This window comes from Lissotriton helveticus, chromosome 3_1 (genome assembly GCF_964261635.1).
Source record: "Lissotriton helveticus chromosome 3_1, aLisHel1.1, whole genome shotgun sequence".
Lineage (NCBI taxonomy): Eukaryota > Metazoa > Chordata > Amphibia > Caudata > Salamandridae > Lissotriton > Lissotriton helveticus.
The window spans coordinates 1983167299-1983186952 of NC_136061.1; the positions used below are offsets into that span (position 1 = coordinate 1983167299).

At 43.1% G+C, this 19654-nt stretch overlaps 1 protein-coding gene across 9 annotated transcripts in view; it reads right to left on the reverse strand.

The window, feature by feature from the left end:
- Positions 1 to 19654, reverse strand: part of MEF2A (myocyte enhancer factor 2A) — a 475560-nt gene that overhangs the window by 293537 nt on the left and 162369 nt on the right. For all 9 annotated transcript variants that reach the window (XM_078683121.1, XM_078683117.1, XM_078683120.1 and 6 more), the window contains exon 3: positions 9490 to 9693. In XM_078683121.1, coding sequence (XP_078539247.1) covers positions 9490 to 9693 — 204 coding nt within the window. The remainder of the gene's footprint in view (positions 1 to 9489; positions 9694 to 19654) is intronic.

Here is a 19654-nt window from a genome sequence, read left to right on the forward strand (position 1 = left end):
TAGCTAGAGACTAACATACTTGGTGTATATACAATAATTAAGATAATTAGATAAATTGGAGGAGAGCTTTGCTGATTGGTATGGCTCCTGGATAAGGTAGAGATAGCAAAGACATTAAAGCCGGTTCAGAGGCGCCAATTGAAAGTTTGGTCCTCAGAACTGCTGAAATGAGCAGAGGGTGAAGCGCAGCACGACAGGCAGCGGGCAGATGGAGGGAGAACTGGTGTGACGATGTGGGATGATATGGTACTTAAAATAAAGGCCAAGGAGGACACCAGGCCTAATTAGACCCTGCAGATAATATGGAATGTGACAAAGCCGGAAGCGAGTGGCATGCCAACTTTTGCCAATTGCCCTAAATTCAAAAACAAAAGTACGTACAAACGAGCTTTCTCCAGCCTTACGCCTAGAATTTGGAAAGCTCTTCCTACGGAGATGAGAACCAATCCCTCCACTACCTATTTCAAGAAACAGGCCAAATGGTTTTTCCTGAGTGGACATTAACTGCATCTTAATGTACTATTTTCTCTAGTCCCCTTGTTGACAGATTTGACAATTTTCCCAACGTATCTTTGACTACGTATTTTTGATTGGTTGTTAAACTGTTATTTTACTCTAGGGCCCTTTCAGAACTAAAATTGAAGAATACTTCGTGGACTGATTACAGATTTGTCATTTACTCTACTATGCTGTGACAAGCCACTATATGATTGTTTCACTGAATGTTACAGGAAATATTTTGCACTATATGAGAAACTGAACTAGTAGGTATCTGACTTTGATTGTTTACTCCTTGTTATTTTACATTGTTGACCTCGGCTGTTCTGAGTTCATGCATGCTTCTGCCTCTGTGTACGGCACTCTGATACCCGCAAGGGTCATGTTCGCGCTTTATAAAACTCTTCAAATAAATAAAATTGGACATGTGGTTAGAATAGAGAACACAAGTTTGCATTAAATACTGGGGGTAGAGCGTATATATATATATATATATATATATATATATATATATATATAAGAATTCAATTATTAGGTTTGACCATGTTTATGCTACTTATTTTTAATATCAGGCATGGTCATCTGGTCATTCGATACAACCTTATTAACAGTAAATATACAATTTTCAAAGTTGAAAATGTGGCAATTTTTCTTCGACATGTGGCTGACCACATAGCAGCTATTTTATGTTTGTGTGAAAATACAATAAAACAAATCTAAAAATAATAAACATTGATGGGCACTGATCTCTAAATTTACTTCTACTTGAATCTCGCTTCTACTTTGCAATGTTTGCACACTCACAGGGATCTAAATGATCCGACATCAACCAAAGCGCATATATTTCGCTATATAAACACATTAAAGACATGTATCCATAATGATGGAAGATGAAGTACAGCCCTCAGGAAATCAAGCTATTATGGCACCACCAGAATAGGTACGAAACTGAAAAAGACTCACGTTCCACAAATAAAAACATGCCTAAAATTACACAACTGGTCAAATAAAAAAACATACAAATACAGAATAACTTCATAAATCCATTTGGAAACCAAGGAAGAATCAGACAATGTGACTTAAAATGAGCACTGTAAGTAACCATTACAATCACTGTATGAACCGAATGTACTAGATAACTCCAAGCACAGAATGACACAAAAAATTCAATAATTTGAAAGCCACAAACAAACCCATCATAACTTGATCTTTCTAATGCCACAACGACCCATCTAATTACATTAAACTGCATTTAGTTTTAGATTTCACTTATTTACGAGTGACTTTAATGTGATACCAAGTACGTTCAGAACCTATTAAAATGGAATTTGCCAATAAAAAAAATATTTACTAGATGTTTGGATCCTGCGTGACGATAGCTAACCAACTTCCTTTTTTGACAAGATCTAGTTTGCTATCAGTACCTAGCAGCAGATAGTCAAGGACCACAAAGCCTTCATCTCTATTTCACTGAAAAATAATGGGCATCGTTTAAAAAAAAGAAATTCCAGTAAATTCATACACACTGAATCCAGATGGTATTTCTTTCGCCATAGGATTGATCGAGAATGCACTTATTTAGCACACAATTTTATCTGTAGGCAGCGAGCATCTTTTAACTGAAGTAACAATTAGGATGAACAGGTATGCAGCGTGGTGGTGGTGTATTTGATCTTGCAGGGCAAGGTTCAAGTAAGTAAGAATTTACTACAGTGCTCGAATACCGGAGTCTTAGCGCTAAGCGAACCCCTGGTTCATAAGCAGCAGCGAAGGGCTGCAAGGCTAGCATCCCATGAATGTATTTCTAATACATTTCCTCCACCTACTGAGGTTTGTCAGTAGGAGCCTGTGGAATCCAATGTTAAGCAGGCAGCTAGAAGCAATGGTTCCATTCTTTCCATAGCCTAGTTATCTGTGACGTACTGCATTAACTACAGACTTAATTCTGTTCTCATCACACACCCAATGTAACTTCTTTCTCACTTCTGTCAGGTGATCATTTTACTAAAGTTACTTTATTAATTACTTTATTTATTTACTTTATTTACTTTATTTATTAATTAATTTATTATTACTTTATTTATTTAAGTTACATTTTACTTTAGTGTTGTGTTGTGTTTGCCTTTCCCTGCGCCAGGACGCTCCTTCGCTGGAGCATCTGTGCGCATTAAAAATGTTACATAACATAACATAACATAACTAAAGTCATCTTTCCAATCGAACGAGTTCATTTTGAGCCAACTGCAACTTGTTCGGAGGTGTTCTACCGCCGTGAAAACATAATGAAACAGCAGGCTAACATGAAGCAGACTAACCAATGACTGCATCTAGGTAGCCGAGAGTTAATAAATGTGGTTTTCCTCAGCACTGACCTAACTATTTACCCTGAACTGGGTAAAAGTCACCCCAGTGTTTTAGATTTTGTAAAAAGGATTTTGCGACTAGCAATCAAAGGTGTATAGTCAGTAAAGTCTCAGAAAGCTGGAGTTACGTGGGAGAGGGGTCAGAGAATTTGCTGTTTGCTAATTGAGAGTTTTAATTTCGACCAGTTGCTGATGCGCAAGACATTCAACTGGAATAGAACCAGCTGGAAAGGGGAGGGTCAACATCTACAACTAGCCGGGAATCCCTACCATCATTCTGGAACACAGGGTCTCTGCTCTGGAACTCATTACAAAGTGGCTTGATATAGGTGTGAAACAAGCACTTTGAGTGCTGGGAACCTTGTGTTACCTCGCACCTTACTTTGGTAGTTGCTGGCTGGAACAGGCCCTTCTGATGGTGATAACATTAATTAAGAAATGAGTGAATCAATACTAATTTTGGTTCATTGATCCCACCCACTGCTTTTAGCCGAACAGACTGTTGTCGTCCAAAGCGTCAAACAGAGATGGCAGATCAAAAGGTCCTTCATAGGCCATCTGCCTGATGCTGCCCAAGATATTGCATAAAACTGTCTCAGTGCCATGACCTAGACCAAGCACATTCCGTTTTTGCCAGTGGGCTTTGTTCTTCAGCAGTAGATTAAATACCTCTGTTGATCATCAGGCTCACCTGATCATGGTCCACGTTTTCAATCTAGGGGACCAATGCCCAGGCGCTAGCCTGTTTGGAAGGAAATGTGGGTATGGTAGCAGCCAGATTTCGGGCGATGATGGTCCAGATGTAGATATCTATCCACTGGCTCAAACTTACCACTGACAAGCCCAAGATCAGTTTCTGGAGACAGTAAGGACATATGGTGTTGAAACTTTAACCGTACCAAATAGAAGTGTGGCCAACACCACACTGCTATAAAAGTTCCAACTTTGTGAGACCCATTTATTCAGAAACAAAGCTGTGACAGCTCTAATTGGCTCAAACATGGACTTGAGAAACAGCCTTTACTTAGGGTTGTCCCCAAGGCTTTGGCCCCAAATACAAGTGGTTCAGAGTGCTGTGGCTCACACTTTTTAGAGGGCTGCATGTATCTTGGTACTAGTACATATGGGGTAATAAATGTTTGCTGGATCTATTTCTATCAAGATTACACAAAGCCTATTCCTAATGTAAACACGGCATTGTATAGCACTGTACCTCTTTTCCTATAGGGTAAACTCCCCACTTATGTTATGTTATGGGGTTTTTTGAGCGCGACAGCTGCCCCAGCAACGGGGCGTCCCGGCGCTGAGAACCATAGCACAACCTACTGGGGTGAGGGAGGGGAGAGGGGACCTACCAACATGAAAAGAGGTGGGTTTTAATGACTTTGCGGAAAGTGAGTAGGTTGTCGATACAACGGATGTGGAGGGGTAGGGAGTTCCATAGTTTTGCCGCCCGGAGTCTGAAGGAGCGACCTCCGATGCGGCTGAACTTTGTGCGGGGGACCACTGCTAAATGTTGACCTATCGAGCGCAAATTGCGCTGGGGGTGTAGGGAGTAAGCAGTGATTGTAGGAGTTCAGGGCCCTCCATATTCAAGATTTTAAAAGCAGTCGTGAGGGCCTTAAATTGTATGCGAGCTACCACCGGAAGCCAGTGTAGTCTCTGGATGGTGCTTCCAGCGGAGCACCTTCTGGGGAGGCCTACAATTGCTCTGGCCGCAGAGTTCTGTATTCGCTGGAACCTAGTAGTTTCGGATTTGTTAGCGCCTAATAGTAGAACGCTCGCATAGTCCAGACGGGACAGGATGGTGGCTTGGACAACGAGCTGCCGTGTTTTGGGGTCAAAGAAGCCTAGAATGGGGTGCAGGCTTCTCAGTAACCCAATGCATGTCGCTGCTACCTTTTTGGTGTGGGTTTGGTAATTAAGTGCGGAATCCAGCCATACTCCTAAGTTTTTGACAAGGGCTTTGGGAGGGGGGGTAGGTCCTAACAGAGGGGGCCACCAGTGGTCACTCCAGTGGTTGGGGTTCTTGCCTAGCAGTAGTACCTCGGTTTTTCCTGCATTCAGCTGTAGGCAATTTTGAGTCATCCAGGTGGCAACGGCGGCCAGCCCGTCTCTAAATTTTGTGGCCGCGGTAGAGGGCATTTCCGTTAGGGTGATGACTAGCTGTGTGTCGTCGGCATACGACACCAGCGTGAGGTCCCATACTTTGGCCAGTGCCGCCAGGGGCTGCATGTATAAATTAAAGAGGGACGGACTGAGGGCAGAGCCCTGTGGCACTCCTTGGTTAATCTCATGAGAGTGGGAGATGAAAGGGGGGGCAGACACACGAAAGGATCTGCTCGAGAGGAATGATCGAAACCATTCTAGTGCTCTGTCCCTGATCCCGATACCCTCCAAGCGGCTCAATAGGATCTCGTGGGACACCGTGTCAAAGGCCGCGCTGAGAGCCAGTAATATCAGCGCAGCACTCTGACCGGCGTCCAAGATCATCCTAAGATGTTCGGTAGTGGAGAGGAGGGCGGACTCCGTACTGTGGCCAGGCCTGAACCCGTGTTGGGAAGGGTCCAAGATGTTATTTTCGGCCATATGGGCAGTGAGTACGGTAGTCGCATGGGCTTCTGCCAGTTTGGACACCCAGGGCAGCAGTGAGATGGGCCTGTAATTCTCCGGCTTTGTGGGGTCCAGAGTGGGTTTTTTAATGATGGGGGTAATCCAGGCCTGTTTCCAACGAGTGGGTACTATGGCAGAAGAGAAAGAAAGATTAAGGAGCATGGCCAGAGAGGGAAGAAAAAATTCCAGGTAGTCCAGAAACTGGGCTGGTCTCATGGGGTCAGAGGGGGCGCCGGATTTCACCTTTCTGCAGAGCTTAGCTAGCTCCTCATGGGAGATGGGCGGCAGAAAAGTGAGGCCGGGGCCTTTGGCAGGGATCTGGAGAGGATTGGCAGGAACAGAGGAATTCTGTGGGAAGGTGTTATAGATCTTTCTCACCTTTTCTGTGAAGAAGGTGGCGAGGTCCTCACACTGCTGAGTGGAGGAAATGCCTGTGGCAGGATTGCCGCCGTTTTGTAATTTTTGGACCAATTTGAAAATAGTTTTTGAGGGGTTGGGGCTGGAATCAATTTCTTTGGCGTAGAAGGACGCACGGGCAGAGCGTATAGCTTTATGGTATCGCTTGAGTGTGATCAAGTAGGATGCTTTGTCGGTGTCCCTATACTCCTTCCTCCAGTTGCGCTCCATTCTTTTACATTCTTTCTTAAGAATTTTTAGGTTGTTATCATACCATGGATTCGAGGGGGTGTTCCGTCCTCTCGTCCATTTCGCTGGAATAATGGTATCCAGACCTTTGGTGATCCATTCCTGAAAGGAGGCATATAGCGTGTTGATGTCATTCGTGCTTTCAAAATTAGGTTCTCCTAAACTGGCAGGCAGGTTTATGTTTTGGAGCTTGTGCCAAGGCCGTCTAAGGCAGGCGGTGGACGTTGTCTTGTTAGGTTGAGTAGTTGCCGGAATCACGAAGGATACAAGGAAGTGGTCCGTCCATCCCATAGGAGTAGGAGGGTCGGCTTTGGCTTCTAGGATGTTCGTGAAGACCGGGTCGAGTAAGTGACCAGCCGAGTGTGTAGAGGATTGTATGATAGGGGTCAGCTGCAAGGCTGTTAGGTCCGCTAAGAGATTGCTAATGGTCAGGTCTGAAATGGCGTCAAAGTGGAGGTTTAAATCCCCCAAGATCGTAAAGTTAGCGGAGCTAGTGATCAGGGCATGGGCTATTTCTAGGAGTTCCTCAATGAATTTCGAGGAGGGGCCCGGAGGTCTTTAGATAAAGAGGCCTGAGAGGGAGAAATGAGGGCTTGTGGTGATTTTAAACCGTGCGCCTTCACAGCCCGTAATGTCTTCCTTTACAAAAGTACAGGTGTAAGATGTTTTATAGATGACGGCAATGCCGCCACCCCTTGATCCTCTATTGATGGAGGTCATAGAGAATCCATCTGGTAGAGTTAGGTTGGGGATGCTGGTAAGATCGTCCGTGAGCAAGGTTTCACATAAGAATAATATGTCCGGGTTCTCATCTGTTAGTAGAGTATGTATCTCTGCATGGTGTTTAACCAGGGACCTGACGTTGAGCTGAGCGATTAAGAGCGATGAGAGGTTCTTACTGGTGGTTTTGTGACAGAGTAGTCTCGGCGCAGGTATGAATAGGCTACAGGAGTTACATTGGAGAGCAGTCTGTCCAATGCATCCCTCCAATTTGTCACATCGTTGGTTCGAGTTAAGAGCAAAAAGATGATTTCTGTCATAATAGTATTTTGTCCGCGTATTTTGGGCAGGGGGGGTGGCGAGAGGCGATGACTTGGCGATGGCGGGCGAAGACGGGCTTGCCTTAGGCGCACCCGCTGCGCCCGTCCGCTGCGCGTACGGTATAGACACATACTTTTATGAGAGAAGCAGGTAGGGAGGGGGCGTGGCCAATCGTCACGCCGGCAATGGCGCTGTGTTTGTTTGGGCGTTCGTGAGGCCAAGTGAGTAATACTTTTAAAATCAGTAGGGAAACTCAAGTGACATAACAATTTTAGACAATTTTAAAACAATTAGAGCCTATCTCCCGGCTTTCCGCCTCAGGAGTTGCGAAGGTTCAGACAGGCGGCGCTTGTATTCAGCGATTAAATACCTGTAGAGAGGGAGGGGGCGTGGCCTCCAAGGGGGCGTGGCCAATCGTCACGCCGGAAATGGCGCTGTGTTTGTTTGGGCGTTCGTGAGGCCAAGTGAGTAATACTTTTAAAATCAGTAGGGAAACTCAAGTGACATAACAACAATTTTAGACAATTTTAAAACAATTAGAGCCTATATCCCGGCTTTCCGCCTCAGGAGTTGCGAAGGTTCCTGAAGGAGTCTTTCAGTATTCTGAGCTTGGCCTTCTCTTCTGAAGTTTCTACATTTCAGTTGCCAGCAGCTGTGCACTGGGTTAAAGCCTTTGTGGTATTGGTCCAGAAAACATGCAACAGATTTCCAGGGAACATGTGCTAAAACGAGAACCAGCTCAACTTAATTAAGAAGCTCAAAACACAGATATACTTTTTATTTTCTAAAGAGCTATTAGAACTTGTTTTGCCTGTAGTAATGGCCATTGCTTTGGTAAATTAGCACTATATAAAAGGCAAACCAAACAAGCGTATGTCCAAATGTAGTTGCTTTACTTGCTTACCTGTACAATAATCTAGGTTCTCATAGACAGCCCTGCAACGCAGTCTTTAGCTGTTCTCGCTCAGCACTTCAATATAGCGAGACTTAATACTCCATAAGAGCAAACTTACATCATTTAGCATTGGCTTTCATAATGCAATGTTTTGAATGCTCTAACCAAATGGCATTTGAATACCTCACTTCTCTTGGTCAAATCTGTAGTTGACTAATGCCTTTAGCTAAAGCTAGTACGTGCTTGTAGTTGATGTTAAGGTCTTTCTAGAACTAAAAAATTGTTGAGGGATTGTTTGCGAATCATGCGAAGGCCTTGAGAGAAAATATTTTGGGCACTGCCTCAGGAAGAAAGAAAGCACCCATGCAAGCAGCTCAGTGAAAGGCAGTGTCCCTTATTGCTCGTACGCTTCATGCTGATGATCTACAAAGATTTATGAGCAAAATAGGCCTATGGCAAAGAAAATGAAAGAAAAGCAGATTATGCCTACTCAAAGATAAAATAAGCCTTCTAGGCTAGCAGAGAAAACAAATTGTCACATTTAAAAAAAAACGAATTGCTTTCAGGGCCATAACTACCTTTAACAATATTGATGGAGATGCAATTGAATCTAATGACGTTCTTAATGAACAAGATACTTAACTTTGGTAAGGCTTTTTGTGGTGGGCACTCTAACCGCAGATTATTCACCTTAAGAAAATCCCCAGGCGCCAATTGATCTGGAAGATTTTTTAGCATAGCTCTTGCATGCCAGTAGGTGGCACTGTGAAGCTCCACACAGACTTCGATCCGCGCCAAAGTGACGGCAGGAGCTGCAACGAGGCACCATCCAAGCACTTAGTTTTTCTGGAGTCCATCCGCGCCCTTGTACATGGAGCCCAAAGACAAATTTGTGCCAGTGTGAAGATCTCTAATTTGGTATATTTTTAGAAGGAAAAAAGAGTCCATTCCACAGTATAGCGACCCCCCATAACGATGCGATAGACACTGCAGCTACACAATCGCATAATTCCAGTGGCCGTGGCTATACCATTTTCAAGTATGTTATTGCTAAACTTAGACCCACTCACAATGGTATTTACCTACAAGGAAATTAGGATGCCTTTCATGGATTACTTGTGATGATCTCAATCTTGTCTGTTGCTTTTATCACTGATGTATTTACATTTTATTTCATTTCATTTTAAAATAGAAAAAATAAAAATAATGTTCGAGCATATGATGTGCAGAACATACCATTTAAATACCTCTGGACAAAAATAAAACAATGTGCCTCAAGCCAAATCTAAGAAGCCTGGTCTTCGGAACAAACCCTAGAATTCCCCAAAAATGATTTTTGCAGTGGTTCAAGCTGAACTGAATGTAAACCAAAAACAAAAATGGAAAACATAAAGGTACCCTTTGTTACAGTGAGCTGAAGAAAGCATTAGTTACCTCAACAATGTCAGAGTTGGTTCTGCTTTCGTGTGGCTCGTTGTACTCCGTGTACTTAAGAAGAACTTTATCCATGTCTGTGCTAGCATACTGGAACAGTTTGTTGGAGCTGTTGAAGATAATCAGAGCAATTTCGCAGTCGCAGAGAACGCTTAGTTCATAGGCTTTCTTCATTAACCCAAACTTCCTCTTAGTGAAGGTGACCTACAAAAAAAGGAGACATTAGGTTTTTACCATCCAGGTTCTGGAGAAACATGGCAGTGTTATTTTAAAGATTATTTTAAAGACTTGTTTGCCCTTTGTGTTGAAATGTTGCTTTGACCATTATGAAGTCAGATTCACCATCTCATATGACGCACAAGTTCAGGAGGAAGTGTCAGCACACAATGGCATGGCAGACCCCCACATGCTACTATACAGCATGGCCAGTCAAAAAATTCACTAACTCCTCCAACAAAAATATGAACTTTCAGAATCGGAGAGATTGAGGTATCTTCAGATCAGGCATGCACTACATGCAAACAATTCAAGGGGGGAGACCCCTCCCAAAGACTATCTGGAGGATAGGCTTTTGGAGGGTTACATGCCCAAAAAGGCAATTTTCCTGAAATACTTGAAATTCATAAATCATTCACCTGATCCCCCTTCCGCAACTTCGGGCTGAGTGGGAAAGGGACTTAGAGCTTGACGAGGACGAATGGATGGAAGCACTAGCTTTCCCAAGGAAAGGGGCAATATCCTCTAAGTTTAAGTTGGTGCAATTGAAAATACTGCACAAAATCTATGTTACTGGTCCAACATTGGTCAGGATGGGATATGGCACTGATACTAGTTGTCGACCAAAGTGTGGCCAGGACAGCACTTTTTTTCACATACTATGGGAATGCCCACATCTAGCTAGATATTCGAGAGCGGTTCACTCCTGTATGGGGGAAGTTATGGGTCAGACAATAACTATGGAGACCAAGCGATGTCTCCTAAATATATGGGGGCCAATAGACTTGGGTAGCAAAGAGAAAACCTTGGTGACTCTGGGATTGATGGTCGCCAAGAGTAGTGTAGCAAGAAAATGGGGGGGGTTTGCGCAACCCCGACACTAAGGGAATGGGAGAGTGACATGGATTGGTGCATGTACCATGAAAAAAATAGTGTATGTATCTCGAGGCTGCCCTAAGAAATGGATGCAAATATGGGGGAAGTGTACTGATTACAGAGGCAACATCTGTGAACCACCAGCATTGCCGGCATAGCCGTCCCTGGGAGAGTCGACACCCTAATATTTCAATGTTCACTGTAATGTAATCTGTATATGAGAATATGGTACTATATGTAATGTTTCATTGACTATCACGCTATTTGCTTTTGGCAATTTGCAAGCTGTGACAGTGTTTTGTTACTAATGAAAAAAACTAATTTCACTAACTCAACTTGACTCACAGTAAATGTATGATGTTTAACTCAAGGGCCCATAGGGTACGGTTTCTATTTAAGGATGCTATTTGCTCAACATCTACATACAAGCCTTAAACTTGCAAAACTGAAAGTAGTTCTATAAAAAAAATAGTGTCAGTAAAGCTGGATCCTTAGGAACTTGTCTGGAGACATGCCCTCGACAGGCTGTGTAAAATCAATTTAATGAGAGGTTTTCTTTCTGGTCATCAATAATTTTTCCTATGTTGGACAAAATGATCTACTTATTTCCACATCAATTTATTTGCAATTAAAATGGCACAAACTGTTAGATTAATAAGGTACTTTTTTAAAGAACACACTTGTTACACAAGAATCTTTGTGCAAAGTTTGTATGAGCTTCCTTCCCTTCACCAACAAACCATTAAAACGCATATGTCACGATTTTACAGGGAAGCTTAAGGAGTATAAATTAAGCTTAAGCTTTTTTTTTTTTTTTTACTTGCTCTCCTTTAGTTCTTCAGTAATTCACAATTGGTGCTGATCCTCCTTGGGGTGATGAATGCAGTGCATTTTCACTCAATACGTGTGACAGATGACTTGCGGGGTCTTCCCGAGGAGGTAAGGGACCTAATAAACCTTGCTCATTACCTGCGGAGTACAAGGAGTTAAGTACATAACACATTTTGTCAACAACTGCTTGCCTTTATATTTCCATCTATAAACTGCTTCCTCGATTATTAACAGTATGGTTACAGAGACTGGTGGCTCCAAAATGCACCTGGCACTGAGCATCTCTTATCCTGACCAAAACTCGCTTGGCACCAAGTTACTATTGTGCAAACACAAGTTTAAAACACAGCACAACAAAAAAAAGCGGATATTGACCGCAACTGGCGTCACCAAACTAACTGAGATTTTTGATTTATGTCATATCGTGCCCTATACCCCTGACCGCTATGATTGTGCAATAAATCCTACAGCTGGAGTGTCAATAAAAATAAGGGAATCTTTGCTAACTGCTGCAAGCAACAGTAGGCAGTTTCAGTACCAAATATTGAAACTGCCGGGTACTATCAATTTGTTCACAACCTGGAGAAAAGATTCTACAATACTAATGCCAAAGGCATAAGATGGCCACCAACCTTCCTCACAAACTGCCTAACAAGACCATTGAAACATGAGCGTGATAACAAGAAATCACACACACAGACGGTAACATGGGAATAACTAGAGTGACAGACTGTAGCTGAGCAGTAAACACTGCTGCAGCATATATGATGCCCAACACAGGCTAGCCATCTTGAGGCACTGCAAGTCATATATGCACTCGTCCCAATTCAATAGTACACATTCTATTAACTAGGGAATATAGCTTTCATACAGATCTCAGCAACAGTCAGTTGACAGACTGAACTACGTTAACTGATAGCTTAAGATGAAGAATTATTAACCTTCACTGGAGATAACACTCTGTCACGATGTTTGTTTGGTTGCAATCTTTTCTACATGCCAGGCAATATGTCACTGACTCACAGCAAAGCAATTAGTGGGGCTACGAATCAATCTCAGTACCGTTTTAGCATAATAGCTTCGGGAATCATACACATAATATGCAATATAATTATGACATGTATTATCCCGGCCTTCTGTTCTGCTGTCAAGGAGACAAGTCAAGCTCAACAACAACTGTTCATATTCTAAAGAAAAGTACAACTTGCTTCTATTATAACCTAATCACTTCAATTGCAGTGGCAAAATAAAAATAAAATACCTTGCTACCTCGACAGCCTCATTACTGAGACGCAGAAAGCTTTTCTATAGGGTTCATCCATGCACAAATGGACGGAGGAAGACGACAAAGCAGCAACAGCTAGAAGCATCTTACTGCATTAATTTCTAGAATACAAGCTTCATCCTGAAATTGTAGTATTTTTTGCAGTGGCCGAAAAAGTTGAGGGGGCAGAACTAAAGGCAGCCAAGTCAAAGAAAAGGGGAGCAGATCCCACATTATAGACCCATTCTCTCATAATCACCGCATTGGTAGGAATGGAAAGGACTAAATCCGGCCTCAAATACATCCACTTCTTAAATTTCAAACTTCCATACATTAGAACTCCAGCTTCCCATTGATCATACTGCTTCAATGAAAACAAACCATGGAACTCCATCTCCTACAATGTAAGCACTCCACCAGCAGTAGCTGCCTGTCATCCATTCGCCAAATGCATGAGCCTCATCCGCAAATCCATCCATTCGAGAGTTCTAAAATACCACATCATAAAAGCACAATATAACATCCTTAAATTCTCTTTAGATTTATCAAATACTCTATAACTCACATTCTTCAGACACATTGCACATATAAAGAAGCAAATGATTCTTAGCCCCAACAATTATGACCTGCACTGCGCTGTATGTTCATTGGTCTTGGAGTGTGAGATGCAGAAGACAATGCTTGAAATGAGGGACTGGCATCTGTTAGGAAAGGAGTAGTATAGTTCTATTTTCATAACATCACTAGAAGATATATGAAAAGCAGTCTCCCATAGGGCACAGTCTTGAAAGACTACATACAAAAATGAAAACTATATACAACTTTGCTAAGATATGTCTCGCTAAGAAACACATTTGCATTTCGTTGACCTGAGAAGATGGGTGTGGAAGTAAGGTTCGGAAAGGTAAAGATGAAACTTGAACCATGGAATCCATAAAAGCTAAATAGGTTTACTCTAGACAGACACTTTAGCAACAACCGCATAGTCTCCGGTACAGCTTTACCTAGCTTCACATTTCAATCTATAGCGTTCTAAAAGGAACATCTAATTATGGCGAGTTCTAAAGAACTCCGGAGCAAATCAACTAAATACTACCCGTCTTCTACAGAAGAACATCATAAGACAACACAAGATAAGAAAAAAGACACATGGTTCCACCTAAAGAAAAGAAAAGAGAAAACAATCATAAAGACCCCAAGAAGAAACAATGCGAACATTATTATGGACTATGTATCTATTGAAGTAATATATATTTCCATTTTTCGATTTAACATCTCCCAGGAATACTTTGATCACTCTGTGAGGTTTGCTATAATGAGCTTTAATGAAAAGAGCCTAGTGAGACTCATGAAACTGACTAACTATCTCCCACTTTAACCTTCAAACTTGTTACCACCTTGTGACGATCATATTGTTCCTTTCTTTTACTCTGAAGCTCGAGTTCGCTTGCTCTAACCCTTTCTCTCCAGTTCAACTGTTTTGCTTTCTTTTCTTAAGATGTGTCCGTAGCCAAGGAGTACACCATGATACAGGTTCTCTAAGCAACTCAAAATGAGTTTTTGATTGTTGGTAAAATAGTTTTTATTGTTTTGTGATTAAGCGCATCGGGCAAATACAGAAAATGGTACACATACATACATAGCACATTACTCACAAACCGCTTAAATACAGATTCAGTGTACCCATCTAAAAAGCAGAGCATCTGAAGGATGAGAGTCTACATGATGAAAGTATGACTTGATCTCAAAAGTTGCAACTGGCAGCCAACAACGTATTGGCACTTAAAGGATCTCAAGGGGGCGTTGCGCCCTATGAACCTCTTTTTGTAGGTCTAACAGCTCCTCGTGGACCATTTCATAAGTTCAGCCACCCAGCGGAGTATCTAGGGGGCCCCTGGGCACTTTCAAGTCCGATATCAGGTGCTTAGCCAGTACTAACTGCAGATCTATTATTTGCCAGTTACTTTGGTAGCATTGGTTCTGGAAACAAGCCTAATAGGCACTTGAGTGGTGTAGAGGACAGATCATGAGCCGTAGCGTAGGAGACTTATTGAAGGACTGTAGACCAATACCCAGTAATTGAGGTGGAGGACAAGACCACAATGGAAGTCTGCCCCCACTTCGCCCCATCTGGGGCACTCCGCAGCTGCCTCGGAGTACACATGTTTGATTCTTTTAGGTGTAAAGTAGAAGCAGTGGAGGTAACAATTCTGTATTAATTTGAATCTGAAATTTCTACAAACACCAGAACATGTCTGTAGCACGTATTTCCAATGGGGTACGATCAGTCATGTTTTTCTAATGGGGTCACCAACAGCAATTGGGGACATATATATACATAGCCCATTTGTCCCACAATGTTCCGGTGACTCTATGGCGAGAAGCACATTCAGTTACGCACCTTCAGCAGTAGGTCACAAGTGGAAGAGAAAGTGCTTTGGCAATAGAACATATGCCAATTGCAAGTTATTAAACATCATGGTTTGCCCTCGTCCGCAGCCCAGTCTACCAATGCAGACTAGCTGCTGCTATGAGTCAGGAATGCCAGAGAAGCCAGGGGGATATCCATCATATAAGGTACCCTTGAGCAAGTTTTTGGGAGAGCTCTGGGCCAAGGGTCCTCAGCGTTTTGCCATGAGATTGAAAGAAATCAATTCTGAAGGAGTTAAACGTTAGCAGAGTCAGGAGTCTCTTTGGAGGCACATCCCTAACCATTCTTTGCATCTTGCCCCATGACTCCCCACCTTCCGCCCCCCAAAATACCGCTCTCCGCTTGCCTGCCCTTTGTAGCTGCACAGCGATATAACAACATAATAAAGTTCAAATTCAGGGGCAGCGAATTCACACTCGGTCAGCAGTGTCAGCTTGGTCATGGCAAGACCACGGCACAGATTATCCCAAATCAGACTAATTTTCACATGGCCTATTTCTCAAACGACCTCTTTTGGAATGTGTACAGGCAGGGACACACAAAATTAAAGCAAGCTGTGGAGCATCACCATTTGTGAAAGAGCTACTTTCCCAATGACCGCTATGAGAAGTGTGTTCTGTAACCGAATTGCATGTCTCAAGAAGGTTAAGGTAGCAAATACATTCCCCTACAGCAAGAGTTGTTCCAATCGAGACATAGATGCCTAGATATCACAAAGTGGTTGGTTCCCATCTGAGCGTGACCCCAGTTCCCAAGTTGTCTCCAACGCCCTCAGGGGTGTGCAATGCATATCCACACAATTTACCCCAGTTGACAAGCAGGCCTGACAATTTGCCAAAATCAACTAGTGCACGAACAGCTCCTATAATATCCCGCCTTGATCCTGAGAGGTAGTGCACTGTATAGTCTTTTCTTAGTGTTAATATTCTCAACGGGAGTGGTCCTTCTTCTATGTCAGTACTCCTTTGGAAGACAGACGTGTAGAATGGCCAATAGTAGGACAAGGAAGAGTACAAAATGACCTTATTGTAAATTCTGTTGCAGTGCTCAATGAAAATACTGGTCCTCCTCACAATCAGGCATATCTCCGATGTTCTACAGCAGGAGACATGGGCAGAGATGTGAGCCAATGGAACTCCAACACGTGCGATCCACGCAGTGTAGAACATGCAAGACACTCAAAGGAGAACATTGCTGTGTAGCGTCAGTCACAGTCCGTGCCTAACACTGCAACAATGGTGCTCTGCTCCATTTAGACAATGCAGTAAGGCCTGCCTGAATGGCACTCAGCTGGCCCAACAAGGCCCATGCTTGGAGCTCACTGAAGAACGCAGGCACTAGACGACAGAGAATTTGAAAGGTACACTATAAACAGAGTAGAAGGCTGCACAGGTGATAAAAACAGTGGCTCCTTCGAAGTTAAGAAGAGAGCATAAATGTCTAAAAACATGAAAAATCCGTCACATCTCAGGACTATCTTGATATCAAGGTACTGCAACGATCCTTAAGTAGTGCAGAAATAAAATGCATTCACCACAACATCTTGAGGGTAGTACTTAAGTTTGCGGCACTGCAAATAGCAGCGAGTGAGCCTTTGTAGATGTTGTACTACAGAAGTAAAATTGAATAGGAGGAAACATGCAATGCAGAGGTAGCTAGAAGTGTGGGTTCACAAAAATCGCTCATCGCAATTGTGGAAGTAAAGCTCCAAATGTTAAAGATTAATTTTAAACCATAAAACCCAGAAAGACACACTCGTTTTTTTCTACAGAGAGAAACTAGAGCCACAACCGCATAGTCTCCAGTACATCTCCAATATCACTTTTCAATCTATAATATTCTAAAATGAGCATTTCATTGGGGAGAGTGCAGAGGTACTCTGGAGCAAACCAACTAAGCACAGAGGGTTAAGAGACTATCAAACAAGGCTCTTGTTGTGCCGGGTGCGAGGGATCCTGGACACAAATGAATTTGGAGAGTATGTGGAAGGAGTGGTCTATTATTCTCTTTGAGTAACATTCATACTAGAATCTTGCAATTGCTATTGTCACAACTGAATAGGCAGTCAGAATTGCAAAGTGCAACTTTAACATGTGAACCGCTTTGTTTGCCAAGCATTTCCGGCGTGCATACACTCCAATGCTTGTGATCCTTTTTGTAAATACAATGTTTATAAAGATCTGAACAATTCAAAGCATACAAAAACACAACTACGAAGGATCCACTATCTGCACCTTGGCACTGGGACTTATTTACTAGTAGGCGTTACCCGTGGGTGCAGCTGCTCCACCCCAAAACCTACTAATGCTGCTACCACGAAGAGTCTGGGTTGAGGAGGTGTGGGTACAAGGGGCTCAAACACCCCACCCAATCTCAAGAGTACAGGGTGCGAGAACTAATGGAGTTTCTCCAAAACTCAAACTACACCAAGTGTCTCTGAAAACAGCCTTCCCCCTTTGGCCAAATAAAACCCCAATATCTGAAATCACAAACCTGCAATGGACTGGAAAGTGATAAGAGACACTAGGAGCGAACTGAACACTGGGTGCATTTCACTATACCACTGTATGCAATTTCTGTGTATTGAGATTTTTATTGAGGAACAGGGGTGGGAGCACACTATATGCGCCAATCTTGGCGAAATACTCAAAAATGTCGGAGCGAGCTACAAGAGACTGCATTTACCAGAATGCCAGGGGCGAACCTTGCCTGAGAGGTCAGAGGTGTGCTCCCACATCCCGTTGAGATTTTCATTGCATACTCCCAATAATCAAGTTGCCTATTGATGCCTAAATACCGAATCTTATAGCGGCCTAAGACAATACTGTTCAAGTAAGGTTTTAAGACTGTAGATTTACTAACAAGCATTGGCATAGCCAATAGGTCTCGCCTTTGGGACCTTATAGGTGTTTAGTTATCCAGCACAATATCCTTGGTGCCACAACATCACTGTTGCATGGCTAAACACTTATAAGTTCCCAAAGGCGAGACCTATTGGCTATTTCAGAAACAATTCCTAATGGGATCTCATTGTTTTTATCCTCACGCCACTTTCTAGGTTCATTTCAGCTCGAGGCCTCTAGCTTAAATCATCCCTTATTCCTCCATTGTTGCATGCCAAGTCTGCTCTATGCAATTCTCCGGCAATGCCCTACCAGGCAGCCCTTTCTGTGCTAGGGAGGGGCTGTGGCTATTATCTTCATCCCTTGCATTATTCATTGGATTACTTGTTACTGTACAACATACATAAAATTCACCGCCTCTCTAACGGACATCATCCTATTCGCCAAGACCCCAACTGCAATTTATTTATTTATTGGATTTATTGAGCGCGACAGCTACCCATGAGGGTTTCCTGGCGCTAGAAGACAGATGCAGCAAGACTCCAGCCAAGGATGTTATTGGTCGAAAAGCCAAGTTTTCACAGCTCTGCGAAAACGCGTGTGGCAATTCTCCATCCGAATGTCCAAAGGAAGTGAGTTCCACAGTCTGGGTCCTAAGTTCGCAAAGGAACCTCCACCCATTCTAGTGAGCCTAAACTTAGGTACACTAAAGAGATGATGCGACGAGGAGCGGAGTGAGCGAGCAGGGATGTAGGGAGTGAAAAGGGCCTGAAGGTATAGGGGAGCTACACCGATTTTAATCTTGTGCATAAAGCTCAAGGCCTTAAACTTTACCCGATTTTCAAAACAGAGCCAATGAAGCTCCCTCAGGCGTTCTGTGATGTGATCTCGTTTGACAACCACAAAAAGCTGTGCCGCAGCGTTTTGTACCAATTGAATGCGGCGTGTGACGGTCTTGGTAGACCCCAGGTAGAGCACGTTACCGTAGTCCAACCTCGAGGTCACCAAGGCATTCACAACGGATCTCTGAGTGTTGGAGGGAAGTATCCAAAAGATTTTACGTAGCCACCGTAGGATGATAAAACAGGTGGCTGCGACTTTATTAGCCTGATCTTTCATAGATAGTCCCCAGTCAATAATTACTCCAAAATTCCGCACTCGTTCTGACGGTGTTGGCAAGGAACCCATGGCAGTTGGCCAATGTCTCAGGCCCCAAAGGTCAGGTTTATTTCCGAGGACCAGTACCTCAGTCTTTCCACCATTTAATTTGAGCAGGTTGCGATTCATCCAACCGGATATTTCGCTAAGGCCTGCTTGCAGGGGGAGGGAGAAGTGGAATCTGTTTGAGATAATGAAAAAACAATTTGGGAATCAAGAACGTTGTGCAACATGTGCCAGGGGTGTAACATACAAATTAAAAAGGAGGGGACTAAGGATTGATCCCTGGGGCACACCGTGCGGAGAGGGGTAACTTTTAGAAGAGGATGAATTAGAAAAGATTTGGAAAGTACGATCAGAGAGAAAAGACTTAAGCCAGTCCAAGGCTTTTCCGCCAATGCCAATGGAAGCCAGGGATCTGAGAAGGATACTGTGCAATACAGTATCAAAGGCTGCGCTGAGATTGAGTAAAATCAGCGCAACCGTTTCTCCTCGATCCAAAAGCAGGCGAAGATAATCAGTGACGGCCAAAAGGGTAGTCTCCGT